Below are 18501 nucleotides of genomic sequence, written 5' to 3' on the forward strand. Positions count from 1 at the left end.
ATTCTTTCCCTGGTCCTATGAACCAGCACACTGTGCAACCAAATAATTTAGTAAAAAATCACTAAAATAAACCCAAAACGCAACCAAAATTATCACAGCTATCACGATGGTTTAAAAAAAACCCCAAAACATTTAAAGTGCAAAACGGTAAAATACTTGATTTGATATTCCATATGGATGCTCTTCCCATTGTAGAGGAGAAAGTTGGGGCTGTTCAGCCTGGAGAAGAGAAGGCTGCGTGGAGACCTCATAGCAGCCTTCCAGTATCTGAAGGGGGCCTATAGGGATGCTGGGGAGGGACTCTTCATTAGGGACTGTAGTGATACGACAAGGGGTAATGGGTTCAAACTTAAACAGGGGAAGTTTAGATTGGATATAAGGAGGAAGTTCTTTACTGTGAGGGTGGTGAGGCACTGGAATGGGTTGCCCAGGGAGGTTGTGAATGCTCCATCCCTGGCAGTGTTCAAGGCCAGGTTGGACAAGGCCTTGGGTGACATGGTTTAGTGTGAGGTGTCCCTGCCCATGGCAGGAGCATTGGAACTTGATGATCTTAAGGCCCTTTCCAACCCTAACTGTTCTATGGTTCTATGATTCTATAATTGAGAGTTCAGAAGCACACCCATCCTTTCTTCCCCTGTTGATCTGAATCGCTGATGAGCAAACACAGCCATTGTGTAAGGGCAGAGCCAACAGAGAACGCCACTGATGCTGTAGTTCAAGCATCCATGATTTCTCCAGTGGCCAAGTTAACAGCAGTAATTTGAAACAGGTAAGGGTGCAGAGCCTTAGAGCAGCAGGACTGAGTCTCAAGACTAGGTAGCATTTTGCAAATACAGAATTACAAAGGACCACTGCTCTCCAGGGAGGTTCTTCCACTAAACCTGCTTACTTGAGCTGCCTGGACTAACCCAGGAAGCTGCTATATAACAAAAAGAACAATTCTCTGCTGATTTGCACTTACAATGAAAGAGAAGGTGAATATGCAGACAAGGAGTTTATATTTGATTACATGATAATGAGAAGGGTTGGAGAAGCCAGAGCCCAAGAAAATCCCCACTTTCACCGCTGCCATCAAACACCAGTGCCACGGGTTGTATCGTGAACCGCTCAAATATACATGCAGTTTTCCCTCTTAAAATAAAGAGATGCTGCTCAAAATGAAGCTAGAAATGAAGCTGCAGCTTCCTTGCCACTGCCTCTTCTCGCTGTTGACAGTCTCATTCTTTAGAAAATCCCCTGAGCCGGGTCCAGCTGCCCTCTAATCCATCCAGGGCTGCCTTGAGCCCTTGAGCTTTGCTCATTACTGCCCACTTCATACCCCGCTGCAGCCTCCTGTAAGCCTATTCCCTATTCCCTCGTCCTCAAGTGGAGTAGTTTAAACTTTATACTCTGGAGTAATGCACAGGCTTCAGCAGAACAGCCGGTGGTGTGGAACTTTGCTGAATCGACAATCCCCGTTGTGTGCCAAGCACCTGGGTAGCAGCTGATGCTGGACAGCTCTCTGCTTCCCCCCTTCTGCTCTCCCTTTCGAGGTAATGCATGTGAATACCTACTCCTGTTCTTCTCCTGTGGTAATCATTTGTGATGTACTCATGCCAGGTGTCAGCTACAAGATCTCACTGAAATCCACTCAACAGCCAGCGCACACTGGACTCCTACTCAGACATACACAGCATGGTGCATAGGGAGCTAAAATCTCAGAGGCCAAAAGAAACTGCCCGGGATTGCACTGCTTTTTCTTTTCCACCACTTACAGCCTCTCCCCAACCCATATATTCACTTTATCAGCTTTGAGCTTGTTACATCAAGAACTTATTCCATCCTCCTCCAGACTAATGACAGCACGTCAGAGAATGTCAAAATCCTGTATTAGGCTTTATTCTTTTATATAAACATTAACATTTCTCAAACAGATTAGTTAAAAATACAGATTTAAACAAGAATTTTTGCAATTGCAACGAGTTATAAAAAACAACAGATTATTTTACAGATTGTTACAAATGCTTTACAAAGGTGCAGAGTGAAGGCCAGTGGCAGGGGACCAACCTCAAGTGCAAAATGGACACGATACCCTCACCACGGGCATAGCGCTCAGATACACAGCCAAAAAAAATAATAAACCAACCAAAAAACAAACAAACAAACAAAAAATGAGCCATGTGAACCTCGGCTCTTGGGATGCTCACCGGGCAAGCAAACATAGACCCCTATCACAGAGAAGACTCATGAGACCAAGCTACCAGGATAGTAAAGGTTACATCTCTGAGATCAGCCGTAAGGTGATGTTTCTTAGAAAAGAAGGAACGGGTTTTACAAGAGTATTATTTCTCTTCTGGCAAACAAAATATTGGTGTAAATCCTAGAATACTTATGGATGTGGATACTTATGAACTTGGGACATAAATCCAGTGTGGATCTCACAGTGCCCAGAGTGAAGAAAGGATACAAGACCCAAGTGTCCTTCTAAAGCAGTTGGCACTCCTCATACAGGGGGGACCTTCACGTCCCATGACCATCACTAAAACCTTGAGCAAGTACCTTGCAAAGACTTTGGCAAAAGCAAGAAGACAGATCCGGTTACACCCAATATTCTTGCAGCCCATGATCTGGAAGTTGTGCAGCCCACGGTTTATGCAATGCCCACGTATTTCACCAAATGCAGTGTGTCCTCTCTCCTTCGCTGATACATCTTCACACCTACCTTGGAACACATGCCACATGCTCCAAATTCTTGGAAGTTTTTAGGATCCTTCCACTACACCTACCTTGCCTAGGTACCAGTCCTTCCCACCTATCTTTCTTCTATTCCACCCTCTAAAATCTATGCTCTGATTTGTTTGGAACTACAATTTTCCAGCTGTTAGCAACTCGAAGGTAAAGTGAACTGGCTGAGAACCACCATGAGATAAAACTGTCATGTATTACAGTAAAAAAATAGTCCACTACTTTATGCCTGACATCCTTCTGATGTACAAACGTTCCCTATCCAGAGGACCTCCCTGTTACATGAAGGGCACTACATATTAGAGGAATCATTTTTCCAAAGGAGGGCCAGAATGAAAGGGCAGCTCTAGAGATGAAGTCTCATAATACAGAAATAACAAGCTACTTCTCTTGGAATTGTAAAGGGCAGCACATACAAGAGATTTTATTTATAGGAAACCCAGTGAAACCCCTAGAACATCCACATTGACTTCCCTGAGCTCCTCAGATCCAGGTACACTGGGGACCCTGCAGAAGCCTTTTGAGCTGGGTTACTCTCAATAGAGAGGGTTTGGCAAGTTCCTGCAAATGCATTTTCATAATCAGCAAGAGAAAGGAGAGTATCAGCGGGCAAACCCTCAAGACATGCTTAGAGAAGAGAAAGACTCAGAAGGAAGAGGTGCATGATGGGGGAAGGTCTTCATTTCTACCGTGTTCAGATGTTTCGTGTCATTCCTTTGGGGTATGGGCACTACATTAAAACCAACCCCCCCAATCTGATCTACCCCAGCTGCCTTCTGAATAGTCTCATGACAACACTGAAACCCCAGGCTCATCACTCCCTGCACTGCTGAGCCCAGAGTTCAGTGTTTTGGAGAGGGAAAGTTGGCTTCTCATTAGCAAAGGCTGGGAGATGGCATGATGTCAGCATGTCAGTGCTCTGGGAGCATGCGGTCACTCATGCACATCCCAGATTTCTGAGAGCAGGGGAGGGAGTTTCTTGTCCTGCAGCCGAAGGGCAAACACTTGTTCAGAGTGGACACTGCTCAGTGTCCGAAGACTGACCAGCTTCATTAACATCCGTGGAAACATCAGGCGGTCCTGCAGAGGCAGACAAATGAGCAGCTGTTAGCAAAGTCACACTAAAACTTGGTTAAAAGATAAATAAAATCACCACAACACATGATGCACTGTAACCACAACCCTGACTTCCTCTAAACCCAGCATGATCCAGGAGGCGACAGCCTGGAAGAACACAAATCATGAGATAGAATGGTTTGGGCTGGAAGGGAGCTTAAAGATCATGCAGTTCCAACCCCCTGCCAATGGTCCCAGATATCTCTCACTAAACGAGGTTGTTCCAACCTGGCCTTGAACACTGCCAGGGATGGGGCAGCCACAGCTTCTCTGGGCACCCTGTGCCAGCGCCTCAGTACCCTCACAGGGAAGAACTTCTGCTTAAGGGCTCATCTCAGTCTCCCCTCTGTCAGGTTAAAGCCATTTCCCCTTGTCCTGTCACTACCTGCCCTTGTAGAAAGTCCCTCTCCAGATTTCTTGTAAGCCCCTGTTAGGCACTGGAAGCTGCTCCAAGATCTCCCCTGACAGAGAATACTACACCATGTCCTGAAATCCAGACTTTCCATGCTGGCTAAACTATGGAATATGCTACAGGACAGAAGGCTGTGAGAGCTCACAAATCCTGCATTTACATTTTCTATCAAACAGCTTCAGAAGGGAAGAACATAACATCACAGAGAGCAAGAGACCTGTTACAGACAGTACCACAGGAACTGTGCCTGCATAAACACAAAATCAGTTTGCATCATCGTTGGAGATATTCTGGTCAGGCACTTACATTTGGTCTGTTGATACAAATGTAAGAATGAAGGGCTTCCACATAGGTGTGCTGCAGCCTCTCCACCAGGGACTGGTCCTGCACATTCGGTCGGTCTGCCAGGAGCAAGTTACAAGTAAGTAGATGGCCTCAGGCAACTTCACTGAACTCAACATCACTGCCTAACCCCAGTCCCTCAGGATGGTTTCTCCCCAAAAACCTCATCTCGAATTCATCCGGCACAGTGGGAGAGTCCTCCATGACTGCAGCACCTATGTCCATTTTCTGTAACTGTTCTTTCCCAGTGATGGCACATGTGGAGTCTGATCTGACTCCTAGAGAGGTGGAGGGTTAGAGGGACCACACAGCACCACATCAGTGTCTGCTCTCACATTCCTGCCCCAGTAAGGATGAGAAGGTGCCACTAGATGTCACTCCTGCTGCGTGACCCAATTCATACAAGTGTGCAGAGTACATTAATGGGACAGTGAAATAGCAGTTTCTAAATGAGGAAGATAAATATCACCTGATTTTAACATACACTTTTCCAGCAGTGGGGAATCTTTTTTCCTTTGGAGGTGGATTTCCTTTGGAGGTGGAACTAGAAAATTCATAATGCAGTGAATACCCTAAGCAGAAGTAGTAACACACTCCCTTTATCACTAGACCTTACATACCCTCTATTACTCCTCTTCAGCTTATGACCTTCCTAAACTCTAATTTCTTTGCCCTCTGACTCACTGCTGCAGCTCTTCAGATCTCCTTGGCTTTTTACCTGCAGAGAAAATGTTGATGGCGATTAAAAGTGCATATTCGGCATCGTTCAGCTGTAGCTCATTCATTCCCTTTGAGAACTCAAAGATGGGGTTAATGAACTCAAACTGCAGACCTGCAGCAAACAGAAGGGAACAATGTGAGGCAATGGTTTCCCTCATGGAATAAGCTGCCAGAAACCCACTGCAGTATGTCAGGGAGTGGGGAGGACAGGAGGAAGGGAAAAACTCTAATGTTAGATTCCAAGTGTGGTGGAAATCTACCTTTACATCCCACTACCACAGGTGAGCACCAACAACAGTAGGTGAGGAGGCAGGCTCTAACTGTAAAATGACACTACTTCTGGTTTCTCTTAAAGCCTTAAATGCCTCACAGCACACTACCAGGCAACAGCTAAAGGAACATGAAACCAACTATCAAGGTAAGTCTATCGGAAAGTCAGAAGCCCACAAGTACATCTATGCTTTCCACTCTCACACCATCACTCCCTTCCAACCCTCTTGCTTTTCACACCATCACTTCCTTCAAACCTTCTTGCTTTTCAAAGCTTTAATCCCACACTCCAGGGATTAAAGCTCATCTGAACTTCGTCTGAGCTGAAAATACATAGTTCCAAGAAGCCTGAACTATGCCATCTCCTTCAGCACAGAAAGCTGGGAGAGCTGAGGCAAAGCCTGATGCAAGCTTCCAATCACCTCTTTGATAAAGGCAGACAGGCAGAAATGCACTGATGTTATTGTAACATACAGAAGCCACTGTCAAATCAGATCTCTGTGCTATACAATCACGCTGAAAACTTTAGGCCTCTCCCTCCAAAAAGCATCCCAGTTTCTAATTTTCTGCATCACAACTCCATCAGAGAAGGAAGAACAAGATGCAGGGAATCTTTCTGGCTGCTTGCTTTTTGCCTTCCTAATAATCTGAAGAAAAGACTATCAGAAAGACGACCAAAGAGGAAATTTGGATATAAAACCCATCCTATGTGTAAGCAGTTAGATAGTTACCCAAGGAATCAAAGTCACACAAAAGACAAGCAAAGTCTCATTTCCAGAAATGCTGGATACACACTTTTTGTTACTCCACTGGAAATTACACACACTCATTGCTCATGGAAAAACAGACTTCAGAAATGACATCACCACAGACCTTCACATACTGAGCTGCTGACATGACTAAAGTCCTCCGCAGGGATCTTCAGTGCACAGTATAGACTTCAGATCAACTGAAGTGTAATCACACTAACGTCACCATTCAAAGCATGCATCCAGATGAGCAAGTGATGTACTTGCAAAGGAGAGAAGACTGGGGTATGATTTACTGTTACCTGATATGGCTTTAAAACTACATGTCCACATGAGATCTCTATGAGCAACGAAGCTCACACCAGTTGCTAGCCCTAGGTGCACTCTTACAGAAAGATTTTAGTGCCATAAGAGTCCGATTTTCCCAAATAAAGCTTACACCTAAAGAGACAAGAACTAAGCTAGTATCACATGTTAAAGGCAAAAAAGGGTTTGTGGGGCTATTGGTCTGGTCCTATTCTCAACCTCTCACCTGGCTTCAGTTTTAATGCCTCACATAGTATTTCCAGCAGCTCACATTAAAACAGAAAAGATGAAAGAACACAAGACACAGGGAAAGAAGAAACACCTGTCTAATGCACCACCTGCTTTGGCGAAGTCATCCCGATTATAGCTCAGGTCCTTAAGAAAGGTGATGCTCTCAATTTCTGGATTGTAGCGCCGAGATGTCTCCAACAACATCACCTGAAACCAGAAACACATTTACCTGATTTGAAAACAGAAGAACATTACAATATCGGTAATTTGTGGAGTGTCAGAGCATCTCTGGTGGAAAAAAACAACCAACCAAGCAAAACCCAAAACCAAATTCTACTGCATCCTTTGTGGTATCAGCTTCAGGGAAGGGGGAAAAACCTGCTTACCACTACTAAGGCTCTTGCCTCATTCTCCTCCATGGCCCTATAGCCAAGCATTGCAGTAATGGTCCCACAGCTGAGGTCCTTCAGCCTGCTATCCCCAAAAAATGGGATGGAACCACGTGAATAGTCAAGATTCTTTTCTCTCTGCTACTGTGTATTGTGGAGGAGCCAAACTCTCACCTCTATGGTAGATGTCTTCAATAAAGCGATCTGATCTTCCCTAGTGAGCTCCAGGAAGCCAGGTAGTTGCTTGGCAAAGTCCACAATCTCTTGCACAGAGATAATTGCAAGTTCTGTGAAGTGAGCAAAACGCTGCTGCCTTGCTTCACGGTTATTAGGGTCTGGAATTTGGGGCCATGGCTGTGGGAATGGGAAGAGAAGGTGTTTGTGAAAGATGGAGCCAGGGCAGAAAGATAAGAAGATAAAGTGAACAGAGAAAGAAAATGAGATGCATTGAAGTGTCATTATCTTTTGCTATTCTTCACAGAACTTCAGCCCATAGATGCAATACCTGAAGTGTATCTGTTCTCCCACATAATTTACCCACAAACCCAACTCCCCAAACTTTTTCTGATTTTGGGAACACTGGTAGAGTTTTTACCGTCACTTTGAGCCTGTCAGTGAATGAGCGCTGGTTGCACTGCTGCTGAGCAGCCACAAGCTTCTTTATCATGCTCAACTGTTCAGGGGTCAGCTTGTGGGAAGGGCTTGGAGGATTCGGAGGGTTTGGACGCACCACCACTGTCCGAGCCTGATCATCTTCCTGCTTCTTCATTTTCTTCAGTCGGATCTGTTCTTCAGACAGAACATCTAAAGAAGGAACAGCCAGAGATCAATCATGACATACAAGCACACTGGAAACCACACCGAACACAGGGTAACATGCTGTGGATGGAGAGGCAGAGATCACAGATGCCTGTATCTGGTGCATGTGAGTGTACACAACACAGGCAGCAGACAGTGATACTGCTCATTTGTTTCTCCCTCTTTTCCCCACTTCAAGTTGTTCCATTGCCTTTCACTTCATACTGTCCTGCAAAGTGTTCACAAAGGACAGAAGCTCCCTTCACAATCTCAGAAAGGTAACAGTGAGTTTCCCCATTGCACAATTCCCCAAAATGTCATGTTCTAACAGATTCCAACAGATGCTCTCTTCACACGCCATGGTATGTCCTTTGGATTTTATATTTTCCTGCTGTTGTATCTTTTCCCGATATTGCTAAATTAACAACTTGTGTCATTTCATCTTCCTCTTGAGAGGTCAGAGCCAGTACTGGATGGAGTCCAAGAGTGAAAGAACAATTTTCTACACAGCCCATCTGTAGCAAACTGTGGAGTAGTAACACACTGCAAGATGATAACGAAAGAATAGCTTGGCATAAAACGCACCAAGGACCACAAGTCCTTCAGTAGGGCTGTAAGTCAGTCATAAGGTCAAAGGAGATGTCATTCAGTAAGCACAGAAATAAGGCACACTGCTATCATTGTAAGGAATAAAGCAATTCAGAGGCACGTGTTGTGAAAATCTTATTGGACCAACTGCTCATTAGCTAATCTCAATATACAAACCTGTTAACAGCCTGCAACTGAGTTAATGGAAGAATTCACTATTTTGAACGTAGAGGATGTGGTTGTTTTTTTAAGTCAAAGCTGCAAAAAATATCTGCAAGCTGCACCCAAAAAACCCAGGAAGCTACCAGGCAGACCTGGATTCAAGGACTGTCTTCAAGAAAACCATCCTGTTAGTGATGAATGAACAAGAAGAAGAAAAGGGACTGATTGGGATAAAACCCAAGAAACAAACCACCAGACTTCTTCAGAGCAAAGCTAAAAATGAAGGCAGGCCCCAAAACTGAATAAGTATACGCATGCACTTCTTAAAAGGATTATGTTAAACACGAAGACAAGAAATGACGATCTATCATGAGATAGCATTCTGAAATGGACAGTCCAGTCCAAAGGACTGGAGGGAAAGATGGAAGGACATGGCATGCTCAAGCTGAGAGTAACCCTTATCCCTGACTTCCAACAGGGAAGATGCACACACACAAAAATGACAATTCTAATAGCCAAGAATATCCAATGTAATTACCAAATTAAGGGAGATCTGTGAAGTTAGAGAATGCTAGTCACCATGTTAGTTTAAGAAGGGAAGTAATTGATCCAAGGGATGACAGTCCCTCATCTTGGGACTCAGATGCACAAGGAATTTATAGCTGAGTAACAAGTTGACCAGATATTACTGAATCCCGAAAACTGCCTACATGCAAGCTTCTACACCATGCTAAATTCAGAGCATCTAGGTTACTTGGTTTTCCATAAAGGAACTATTTAACCTCATGGCTCACGCTGGCTTAAGAACAATAAACTGGCCATGAATAACTTCAGCCTGGGAATTAGAAGAATGTTTCCAACAATTAGTAGAGGGAAGTTCTGGAATGAGCTTCCAAGTGAAACAGCTGGAGGAAAAAGCCCTTGGTTTCTGTCAAGATTAACAAGATGAATTTGCAGTGGGATTACAGTGTCGACAAGAATTGCTGAGCACTTGACAATAACTCACAGATTCCTTTTGGCCTAATTTTCCAGAGCTGTCTTCAACATAAGACAATGAGTAAAGACAGAAATGAGGCTCTCTGCTATCTACCTGCAATAGAAGGTTAGCAAGGTGGATAAGCAGCCTTGCAGCTCAGCAGGACTCACTTTCTGCAGAACTGTTTTTATAAGATGTTTCCAAAATACCCTCTGCTCCTCACTGTTCCGGGTGCTGGATGTCAGAGGAGACTTCATACAGATTTAATGTTAACCAAGCACCCATTTGATCAGCCTTGGTCAACAAAGGGATGAAACCGCTGTCGAATATTCAGAAACAGCAGCTTTATGGCTTGTGTGAGAAAAATAGCAGAGTTCAGTAAAGGGAGCAACGAGATCAGGCCTGCACAAACACAGCTGCAGTGCTGTGGTGCTGCCCTTGACCTCTGGCACAAGCTCACAGCACAAGGCAAAGGGAAGTGCATGTTCAAAGAGCACAGTGAGCAACTTTGCAGTCCCGATCACAAGACAAGCCTGAGTTTACCGATACAGTTGACAGTATACTGAAGAATACTTAAATCTTGGTTGCAAGTCTCTCTCCTCTGATGTCCTGTTCCACACACTCTTACAAGGCATACAGCAGGACTGCAGCTCTCAGCACACTGGTGGTGTTCCACCAACAGCATCACCTCTCCAGGTGATTCTGGTGTCCTCAACAAAAAGGACATGGAGCTGTTGAAGCAAGTCCAGAGGAGGCCACGAGGATGATCAGGGGCTGGAGCACCTCCCGTATGAAGACAGGCTGAGAAAGTTGGGGCTGTTCAGCCTGGAAAAGAGAAGGCTGCGTGGAGACCCCATAGCAGCCTTCCAGTATCTGAAGGGGGCCTATAGGGATGCTGGGGAAGGACTCTTCATTAGGGGCTGTAGTGATAGGACAAGGGGTGATGGGTTCAAACTTAAACAGGGGAAGTTTAGATTGGATATAAGGAGGAAGTTCTTTACTGTGAGGGTGGTGAGGCACTGGAATGGGTTGCCCAAGGAAGCTGTGAATGCTCCATCCCTGGCAGTGTTCAAGTCCAGGTTGAACAGAGCCTTGGATGCCGTGGTTTAGTGTGAGGTGTTCCTGCCCATGGCAGGGGGGTTTGAACTGGATAATCTTAAGGTCCTTTCCAACCCTGACTATTCCATGATCTTGCTATACAGCTCAGTGATTTCCATGGGCATTCCAGCCCGCATGTGACCCCTAAGCACTCACACTGCCCCCTTCTTTTCATCCCCGGCCCATGCTCACACACCTCCTGCCCCAACACCACTGTGCTCCCACCACCACCCCTTCCCACACTCACACTGCTCCCGCATCCCCGCCTCCTGGCACTTGCGCAGCCGGCACTCCTGGCACTTGCGCCGCATGTACATGTCCATCTCGCACTTGCCGCCGTTCTTGCAGACGTACTGCGCACCCTTGATGACGCTGCGGCGGAAGAAGCCCTTGCAGCCTTCACAGCTCAGCACGTTGTAGTGGAAGCCGGAGGCCTTGTCCCCACACACGCTGCACACTTCATTGCCCAGCATCTTCGGCGCTGGGCCCTTCTTCCGCTTCAGGGGGGGATTTTCTACCAAGCGAACAGGACCAAGGAAAAAGAGGGAAGAAGAAAAGAAACCCCACACATGTGAGGGAAGCACGGTGTCTGCAGCTGACTGCCCCATTCCTGACAAGAACCAATAGGGTTCACGCAAACCCACTATTTCCCAAACACACAGAATTCACCTCCAGTTCTCTTACTTCTGTTCCTTGCCACACTCATGCACAAGGATAAGGAATAATGGTTCAGCAACCAAATAGTGACAGAAAACCAGTGCTGAAACTATGACCCTGCAAAAAGCAGACTCCATAGGCAATCCCTGTAGCTGGAACACTTGAGGAAACTGTCAAGGCAGAAGACAGCAATTTGGTGGTGTTGGGGGCAATAAGCAGGCAAGCAGCACACTGCACAAGCCCTGTGAACATTTGGAACCCCAAAGCCTTCATTTCTTCTTCAATGAAGAGCATTCCCCATTCCTAAAACTGAAGCACACTCATACTGATAGTTCATTTACTAAACCTTGCTCCATCTGGAACACAAGGCCTTCACTGCAGCCTCGCATTTCAGGTGGTAGGCTGAGAAAGTTGGGGCTGTTCAGCCTGGAGAAGAGAAGGATGCGTGGAGACCTCAGAGCAGCCTTCCAGTATCTGAAGGGGGCCTATAGGGATGCTGGAGAGGGACTCTTCATTAGGGACTATAGTGATAGGACAAGGGGTAATGGGTTAAAACTTAAACAGGGGAAGTTCAGATTGGATATAAGGAAGAAGTTCTTTACTGTGAGGGTGGTGAGGCACTGGAATGGGTTGCCCAGGGAGGTTGTGAATGCTCCATCCCTGGCGGTGTTCAAGGCCAGGTTGGACAGAGCCTTGGGTGACATGGTTTAGTGTGAGGTGTCCCTGCCCACGGCAGGGGATTGGAACTTGATGATCTTAAGGTCCTTTCCAACCCTAACTGTTCTATGATTCTATGGTGTTGTGGAGTAGTTCCCACTTCTTCCTATATTATTCTGACAGATCTTCATCTTGACACTGGGTGTTTTCTGAAAACACCTTTGGTAAACTCCATTGTGTCTCACTTTAAGCATTCCAGCCAAATGCTTGCCAATGTTATTTGTGTATCCCCTCCCTATTAGCCATCTCTCTTTTAATTCCTTTTAATTCTAGCCATGCTGACATCTGACACGTCCTTCTGCACAGTTCAGAGCACAAGGATTTTTCTGTACGTCAGATATTATAGATTTTTCTATGTCAGCTGTTCATAAAGATTACAACCAGCATGTCTTGATAAATCTTCAGATTATGCTCAGATATGCCTGGAAAGCCTTTACACTGGAGTTAATTCATAGGGATTGGTTTGCAGGACAAGGCTGCTGCATTTCCTGATCAGCATCAGGGTTACAATAGCATATCTCATGCTCATACATATGGTTCTAATATGTCTATCTGTATCTATTAGATCTCAGAAATACTATTCTGCTCAAGTTCCTGAAATGGTGAACAGTTTTAGGTCAGTCTCAGAAATTATTCTTGTCCTTTACTTCATATTGGTTTTCACAACCTTAAGTATCTTGGTGTCGAATTTTTAATCCCACAGACTTTACAGAGGTCTGGAGGTCACTCATTTTGGCCTTCACTTCTATTTGCAGATGGGGCAGCAGGAAAATGTCATCAGAAAGGTTAAGTCTCTAATATTTCCCTCTCTTGTTCTACTGTATTTCTCTTCACACAGTCTATTACTAAGAGGAAATTATGCAATGCCAATGGTTATTTCATAGACTCATAGAACAGTTTGGGTTGGAAAGGACCTTAAGATCACCAAGTTCCAAGCCCCCTGCCATGGGCAGGGACACCTCACACTAAACCATGTCACCCAAGGCTCTGTCCAACCTGGCCTTGAACACTGCCAGGAATGGAACATTCACAACTTCCCTGGGCAACCCATTCCAGTGCCTCACCACCCTCACAGTAAAGAACTTCTTCCCTGTATCCAAATACTATAGTCAAATTACTTATATTCAGATTACTCAGTCTGCCATTGCACATATATGAACGGGTATAATAACTCTGTGGAAGCCTCAGAACATGTTCATATGTTTCTGAGGGACAACAGAGTAACTTAATGACTTCCAAAGATTAAACTATTCATCTTGTGGATTTCTTAGCTGTCTTTCAGGCATTATGTAAACAGCTGATTACCATTTATTGAGACACATGGTCTTAATTCTTGGATTTATGCAAATTATTTTCCACCTCTGAACACTGATCATTTTAGTTAAACAGCTTATTACTGTCTTTTTCTGTAGTGAAAGAGAACATCAAAGTAACTTGAGATGTACCAAGCATGAACGCTATCTCTGCACCTTTAGCTCTCATTAGCATCCTCCCCTTCTTTGCTTGATCCCCTATTTAATAACTTTTTCCACATTTTGTGGCTTTTGTTCTTGCATTTTTATAAGCCATTTATCTATTGTTTTCTTTTTCTGTCCTTAAATCTGTTTTAAGGACTTTTATTGGCTAATATCTCTTTGCCTTTCAACTACTGTCTTTGTTTCTACTCTACAGGTAAGTCCTAACCAACTGTTCAGATCACCTCCTTATATGAGGGACTGCCCATTGCCTCACTGTTTAGCAAACACATTTATTTGTCATCTTTTCTTTAAGCTGCCAACTATATGTTGGACACCTCACTTGTGCTTTCTTGTTTTTCCTGTTACCCATCAGAGATGTAATACTACATCTCCCTACAGTTTAACAGTGTAGGATTGTGTGTCAGCAGCAATTGTAACTGCAAAATCTCAGTCTTATTTCCTGATACGCTTTTGACCTCAGTTAACCTCAGAAATATGTAGAGGAAACGTCTGTTGTCTTCCCATGATATGAATCTGCAAGAACCTATTATTTCTTTGCATCACTAACTTGGTGTGTTGACACCTGTGATAAAGCTTTATTGTTCACCAGGTTTTGATAAGGCTATCAAAAAGAAATTCAGTTTACTGTCATGGACCTAGCCTCTGGAAGGTCAAGTAAGCAAAATATTCAATACATCTGTCACCTGCGTAAACCCAGTGATCTTCAGCTATCAAGAAGTGATTCTATTCTTAGACATTCTCTTTGAGTGCCTCAAGCAGAGCAGAACTCACACTAAATTTTGCCAAGTATCAATTTTTCCAGATGAAAGAATGGGTAGCCTTCAGGTTGCATGGATTTAGTCCGAATTTTTCCATACCTGCTTGCTCAGGGGGGTTTTCTGAGCCAGGTAAGAGTGAAAGCCCTTCCTCCTCCATCTCAAATACACTTGCCATCCTCTTCCCATGATCCTGTGTGCTGAGTTGAGTGGGACCCATGGAGGCCACACAGGAAGGGCTCACTATAATCTCATCGCTGCAGCATCGTTACTGCCAAGCAAGGGGCCGCAGGCGTCTTTCTTCAAGGTATTTAGTTTCTCTTTGCCACTGAAAAGTCGGAAAGGAAGTACCTGTGGAAAAAACACACAGACAAAAGAGGCAGAGTTCAGCTACTGAGGCTGTTAACTCCCCAAATCCACTACAAGCTGCATAACAAAGAGCTTCAAGAGTTTGCTTCCTTATTTATTCCAAGGGACAATTGCCTTTGTTTTATCGATGTTTATGCTCTTGAAACACAGTATTTTAACAAACTGTGTTAAAGGTACAAGATCAGCACAGCCAGGAGCAAATCTGTCTGTTGCCAAAACATTTATCCAAGCAGAACAAGTCTTCATTACTGCTAACACCATCAGAGGACTTCAGCCCTGACCTCTCCAGGTGTGTAAGAAGGAAATTCCAGACTTTACAACTGGTTGCCTTTGTTAAAGCTTCCAGTAACAAATAGCTCATTGCTGCCCTGGATTTTACGGCATGCACTGCAGCACACATAGAGCATTGTCAAAGACAATTTTGCTACAGTTATTTAGCAAATACCACAAAACATCAAATTTCCCTATTAATATCATTATGCACAGGTGGTGCCAAAGATTAATGATGTATCAAAGATGAGGATGACAAATCCTTCCTTCACCTACAGAAAGAAACTGAAAGCCAGCATCATATCTACAGGAAATGATGCCACCCTCACGAAAGAGGTTCACCATCCCCTTTCTGAAGATATCCTTTTCTGGAACCTGGAAACCATACTGAAAATCAGCTTTATTATACAGCACTAACTCCAGTGCAGAACCTGAACCAGGAAAGTGAATTCAATCACTTCTTCCAAAAAGCCCCACCTGCACAGAAAAAGGCCTCACTGGTTTGACTGCACAGACTTAGTGAAACTGGTGCAAACTGCTGATGTAAACGGCCCTAATCTGGTTGAACATGCATCTGATCAGTTGATCTTAACTCGGTGATTTACCAATGCGAGCTAAAGGGATTAATCGATTTAAAAAGCAACTATGTTAAAGGCCTGTACCAGTTTAACTTGAGTGATCGAGTTGAGGACTGGAAGCCTGCCATTCTCTGAAAGACAGGAGATGACAGAAAGCTGGGCAGCAGCCCAGCTACAAAAGCATCAGGTAAGCAGGATCATGCCCCACGCACTGCAGTGCTGAATGGGAAGAGGTAGAGGTCCCAAAGTCCCTTCTTCCCTCCTGGGTTTTTGGACCAGACTGCATAACTCTTCTTAGAGCACCAAAGGCAAAGATGAAAGTAATACTTCCACAAACCACCTTCTCTCTGGACTCTGAAAGGGTCATCAAGCACAAGAGCAGTCATGCTGTCAAGCCTGCTGAGCTCCTGCCATCTCTATTACACAGTGGCAGGTAATAAGGTGTTAAAAACCACAGGGCACATTAATCCACATGAGCTTTGTAAACACAGCCTCAGAGTGTATAAGGAATTCAGAGATCCCTCCCTTCTGATGCACGCAGCCACTGAATCGTTGGACTGCAGCAACTGAAAACCTTGTGGAGAGGCACTGAGCATCAGATGGAGACAGGAACTTCACTGAAACAAACCCAAACCAAACTTGTATTCCCACTCCATGTAAATTCACTGATGCCAATATCAGATGTCTCTGGACATGTCTGGGCATGAAACAACAAAGCTAAGTGTAGTGCCTCAGTGCATCTCCGCATTCCATTAAACCATGCAAAAGAGTCACTCAAACATTAACTATTGTGCAGAATGAATCACCAGCAGCAGTGCCACAGTCATTTTCCAAAGGGAGAGTTTGAATCCCCCTCTGAAGGACTGAGTGATAGCTCTAAGGCCCCACTGCCTCCAGTTCAGGGCCTCAGTCTTGCTGCATCCCAGCCACAACTGCTACGTATTCCAGAAAGCAGAAGAGGAGCATCCAGCCGGCTGGGATTTCAAAACTCTGTCATGCACAGCCATGACTGACACTGCAAGAGCAAAACTTGCTGTCAGCAGGACATCTAGAGCCCGAAGGGGAGTTTCCAAGAGACTGCAGACTTCCTGGCAACAACTGCAGCTACCAGCTGGGAGTGGAGTATAAGTCCATGTGCACACCCAGGGCATGATGAAGGGTAAGGCCTATCAGCTACCCTCTTCATGCTTAATGCCAACCCACATGTTCCTACTTCATGCACCAGCCTCCTCCAAGGGCCAGACAGGAGAGGCTCCTCATCTTTTTTGCTCCCAAGACACAGCATGGTTTAGTTTTGTAGATGCATTAACAGTTGCAGGCTATGGGAAACCCACCTAACTACAAACAGCAGCACTCTGGTGCTAGGTAGAATCATAGAATGGTTTGGGCTGGAAAGGACCTAAGATCATCCAGTTCCAACACCCCTGCCATGAGCAGCAATGCCTCACACTAGGCTATGTTTCCCAAGGCTCTGTCCAACCTGGCCTTGAACACTGCCAGGGATGCAGCATTTACCACTTCTTTGGGCAACCTGTGCCAGTGCCTCAGCACCCTCACAGTAAAGAACTTCTTCCTTATATCTAACCTGAACTTCCCCTGTTTAAGTTTAAACCCATTCTCCTTTGTCCTATCACTACAGTCCCTGATGAAGAGCCCCTCTCCACCATCCTTGTAGGCCCCCTAAAGGGAGTAAAGAAACCTAAACTAGGGTTTTCCCCACAGGTACACTAGTGAGAGGCTCTATAACTAGGCCAGGGACTTAGGTGTCACAGAAATACAGGAGGGCTGTTTTCAAATGGCTAAAATTCTTGTTGAGTTTTGCACTAAACCCCATGTTACTAGAGGATAACATCTCCCAGTTTGCACTGCCACTTCAATTAAAAATGCAGAAAGGTGATGCAAGGCATAACTGCAAGAGGGAACGCTGTCTTCTTCACATAATCTGCTGTGCTGCCGCCCACTGACTGTCTCAACTCTGTCAGTTTTAGAAACCAGGGCTGGCCAAGTGACAGAAGATGAAGTAACTGCTTCTCTCCAACGCAGCGTCTAGAACAGAGGAACCTGATGACCAGACACACTCCAGTGAGGAAGCACACAGGGATGAAAGGCTAAGGAAAGTCATTCTGCCAGCCCTTGCCACCCATGTCTCAAATGAGACACTAAATGCTTTTCAATGCGTCACCATCAGCTTTGCCCTACTCCATTTCTTCCCTTTCCTTGTTTTTTCCTGAGACAATGGGATGACTGGGATACCAATGGTCTCAAGATCAGCGCTCTTGCAACACAAAGTGCTGTTGACAGAGACTAGAGGTAGCAGCCCTGGCTCCTGCACTCCATGCTAAGTGCCATGAACAGCCATCACCAGGCACAAAGCTACAGAATATGCCTAATTTCTGTCCCGGATTCACTGAGGACACATAAAGGAGATGGCACAGGACAGCACAAAGAAACCAAAGGAGCCAGATGCCGCTGCTGTGACACTTCTGCTCAACGAGTCTGTCTTCTCCCTGGTTCCTTTTTTGGTGTTTTCTGTGAGAAGTTTAAGGATTGAGCCCTAGACCAGATGTAAGCACATCTCCGAAGAAACCCTGCTGTGTAGGAATAGCACAACAAGCCCTTTACCTCCAAATACTGGATGTTCAGAGGAAACAGCAGCCTTTTAGAAACCTGGACAAGTCTCTGGGATCTTTCAAGACAGGATTTACTGGTCAGAGTCCTGGTTCTGTGAATTATAAAAACCTGCAGCCTTCTGCCAAGGGAAAATACACAATTATGGTTCAAGTCCTATAAATGAAT

At 45.0% G+C, this 18501-nt stretch overlaps 1 protein-coding gene across 3 annotated transcripts; it reads right to left on the minus strand.

Moving 5' to 3' along the window:
* Positions 1-1851: 1851 nt before the first annotated feature.
* Positions 1852-16787, minus strand: NR1H3 (nuclear receptor subfamily 1 group H member 3). Of its 3 annotated transcripts, none has more exons than XM_061343300.1 (8): positions 14591-15031; positions 11129-11395; positions 7855-8063; positions 7434-7613; positions 6978-7077; positions 5313-5426; positions 4559-4653; positions 1852-3804 (listed from the first exon to the last, which is right to left on the minus strand). In XM_061343300.1, the coding sequence occupies exons 1-8, from the start codon at positions 14706-14708 to the stop codon at positions 3658-3660; spliced, it is 1230 nt and encodes a 409-aa protein (XP_061199284.1). In that variant the 5' UTR covers positions 14709-15031; the 3' UTR covers positions 1852-3657. The 3 variants fall into 3 exon arrangements, 2 of the variants coding, with proteins under 2 accessions (XP_061199284.1, XP_061199285.1); XR_009723902.1 differs by having other exon boundaries at positions 3786-3804; positions 5215-5426; positions 14591-16787; XM_061343301.1 differs by lacking the exon at positions 5313-5426 and having other exon boundaries at positions 14591-15040.
* Positions 16788-18501: the final 1714 nt, after the last annotated feature.

Source organism: Neopsephotus bourkii, unplaced genomic scaffold (assembly GCF_033783945.1).
Source record: "Neopsephotus bourkii isolate Nb327-2 ecotype Australia unplaced genomic scaffold, CSIRO-AGI_Nbou_v1 NB_1825, whole genome shotgun sequence".
Taxonomy (NCBI): Eukaryota; Metazoa; Chordata; class Aves; order Psittaciformes; family Psittacidae; genus Neopsephotus; species Neopsephotus bourkii.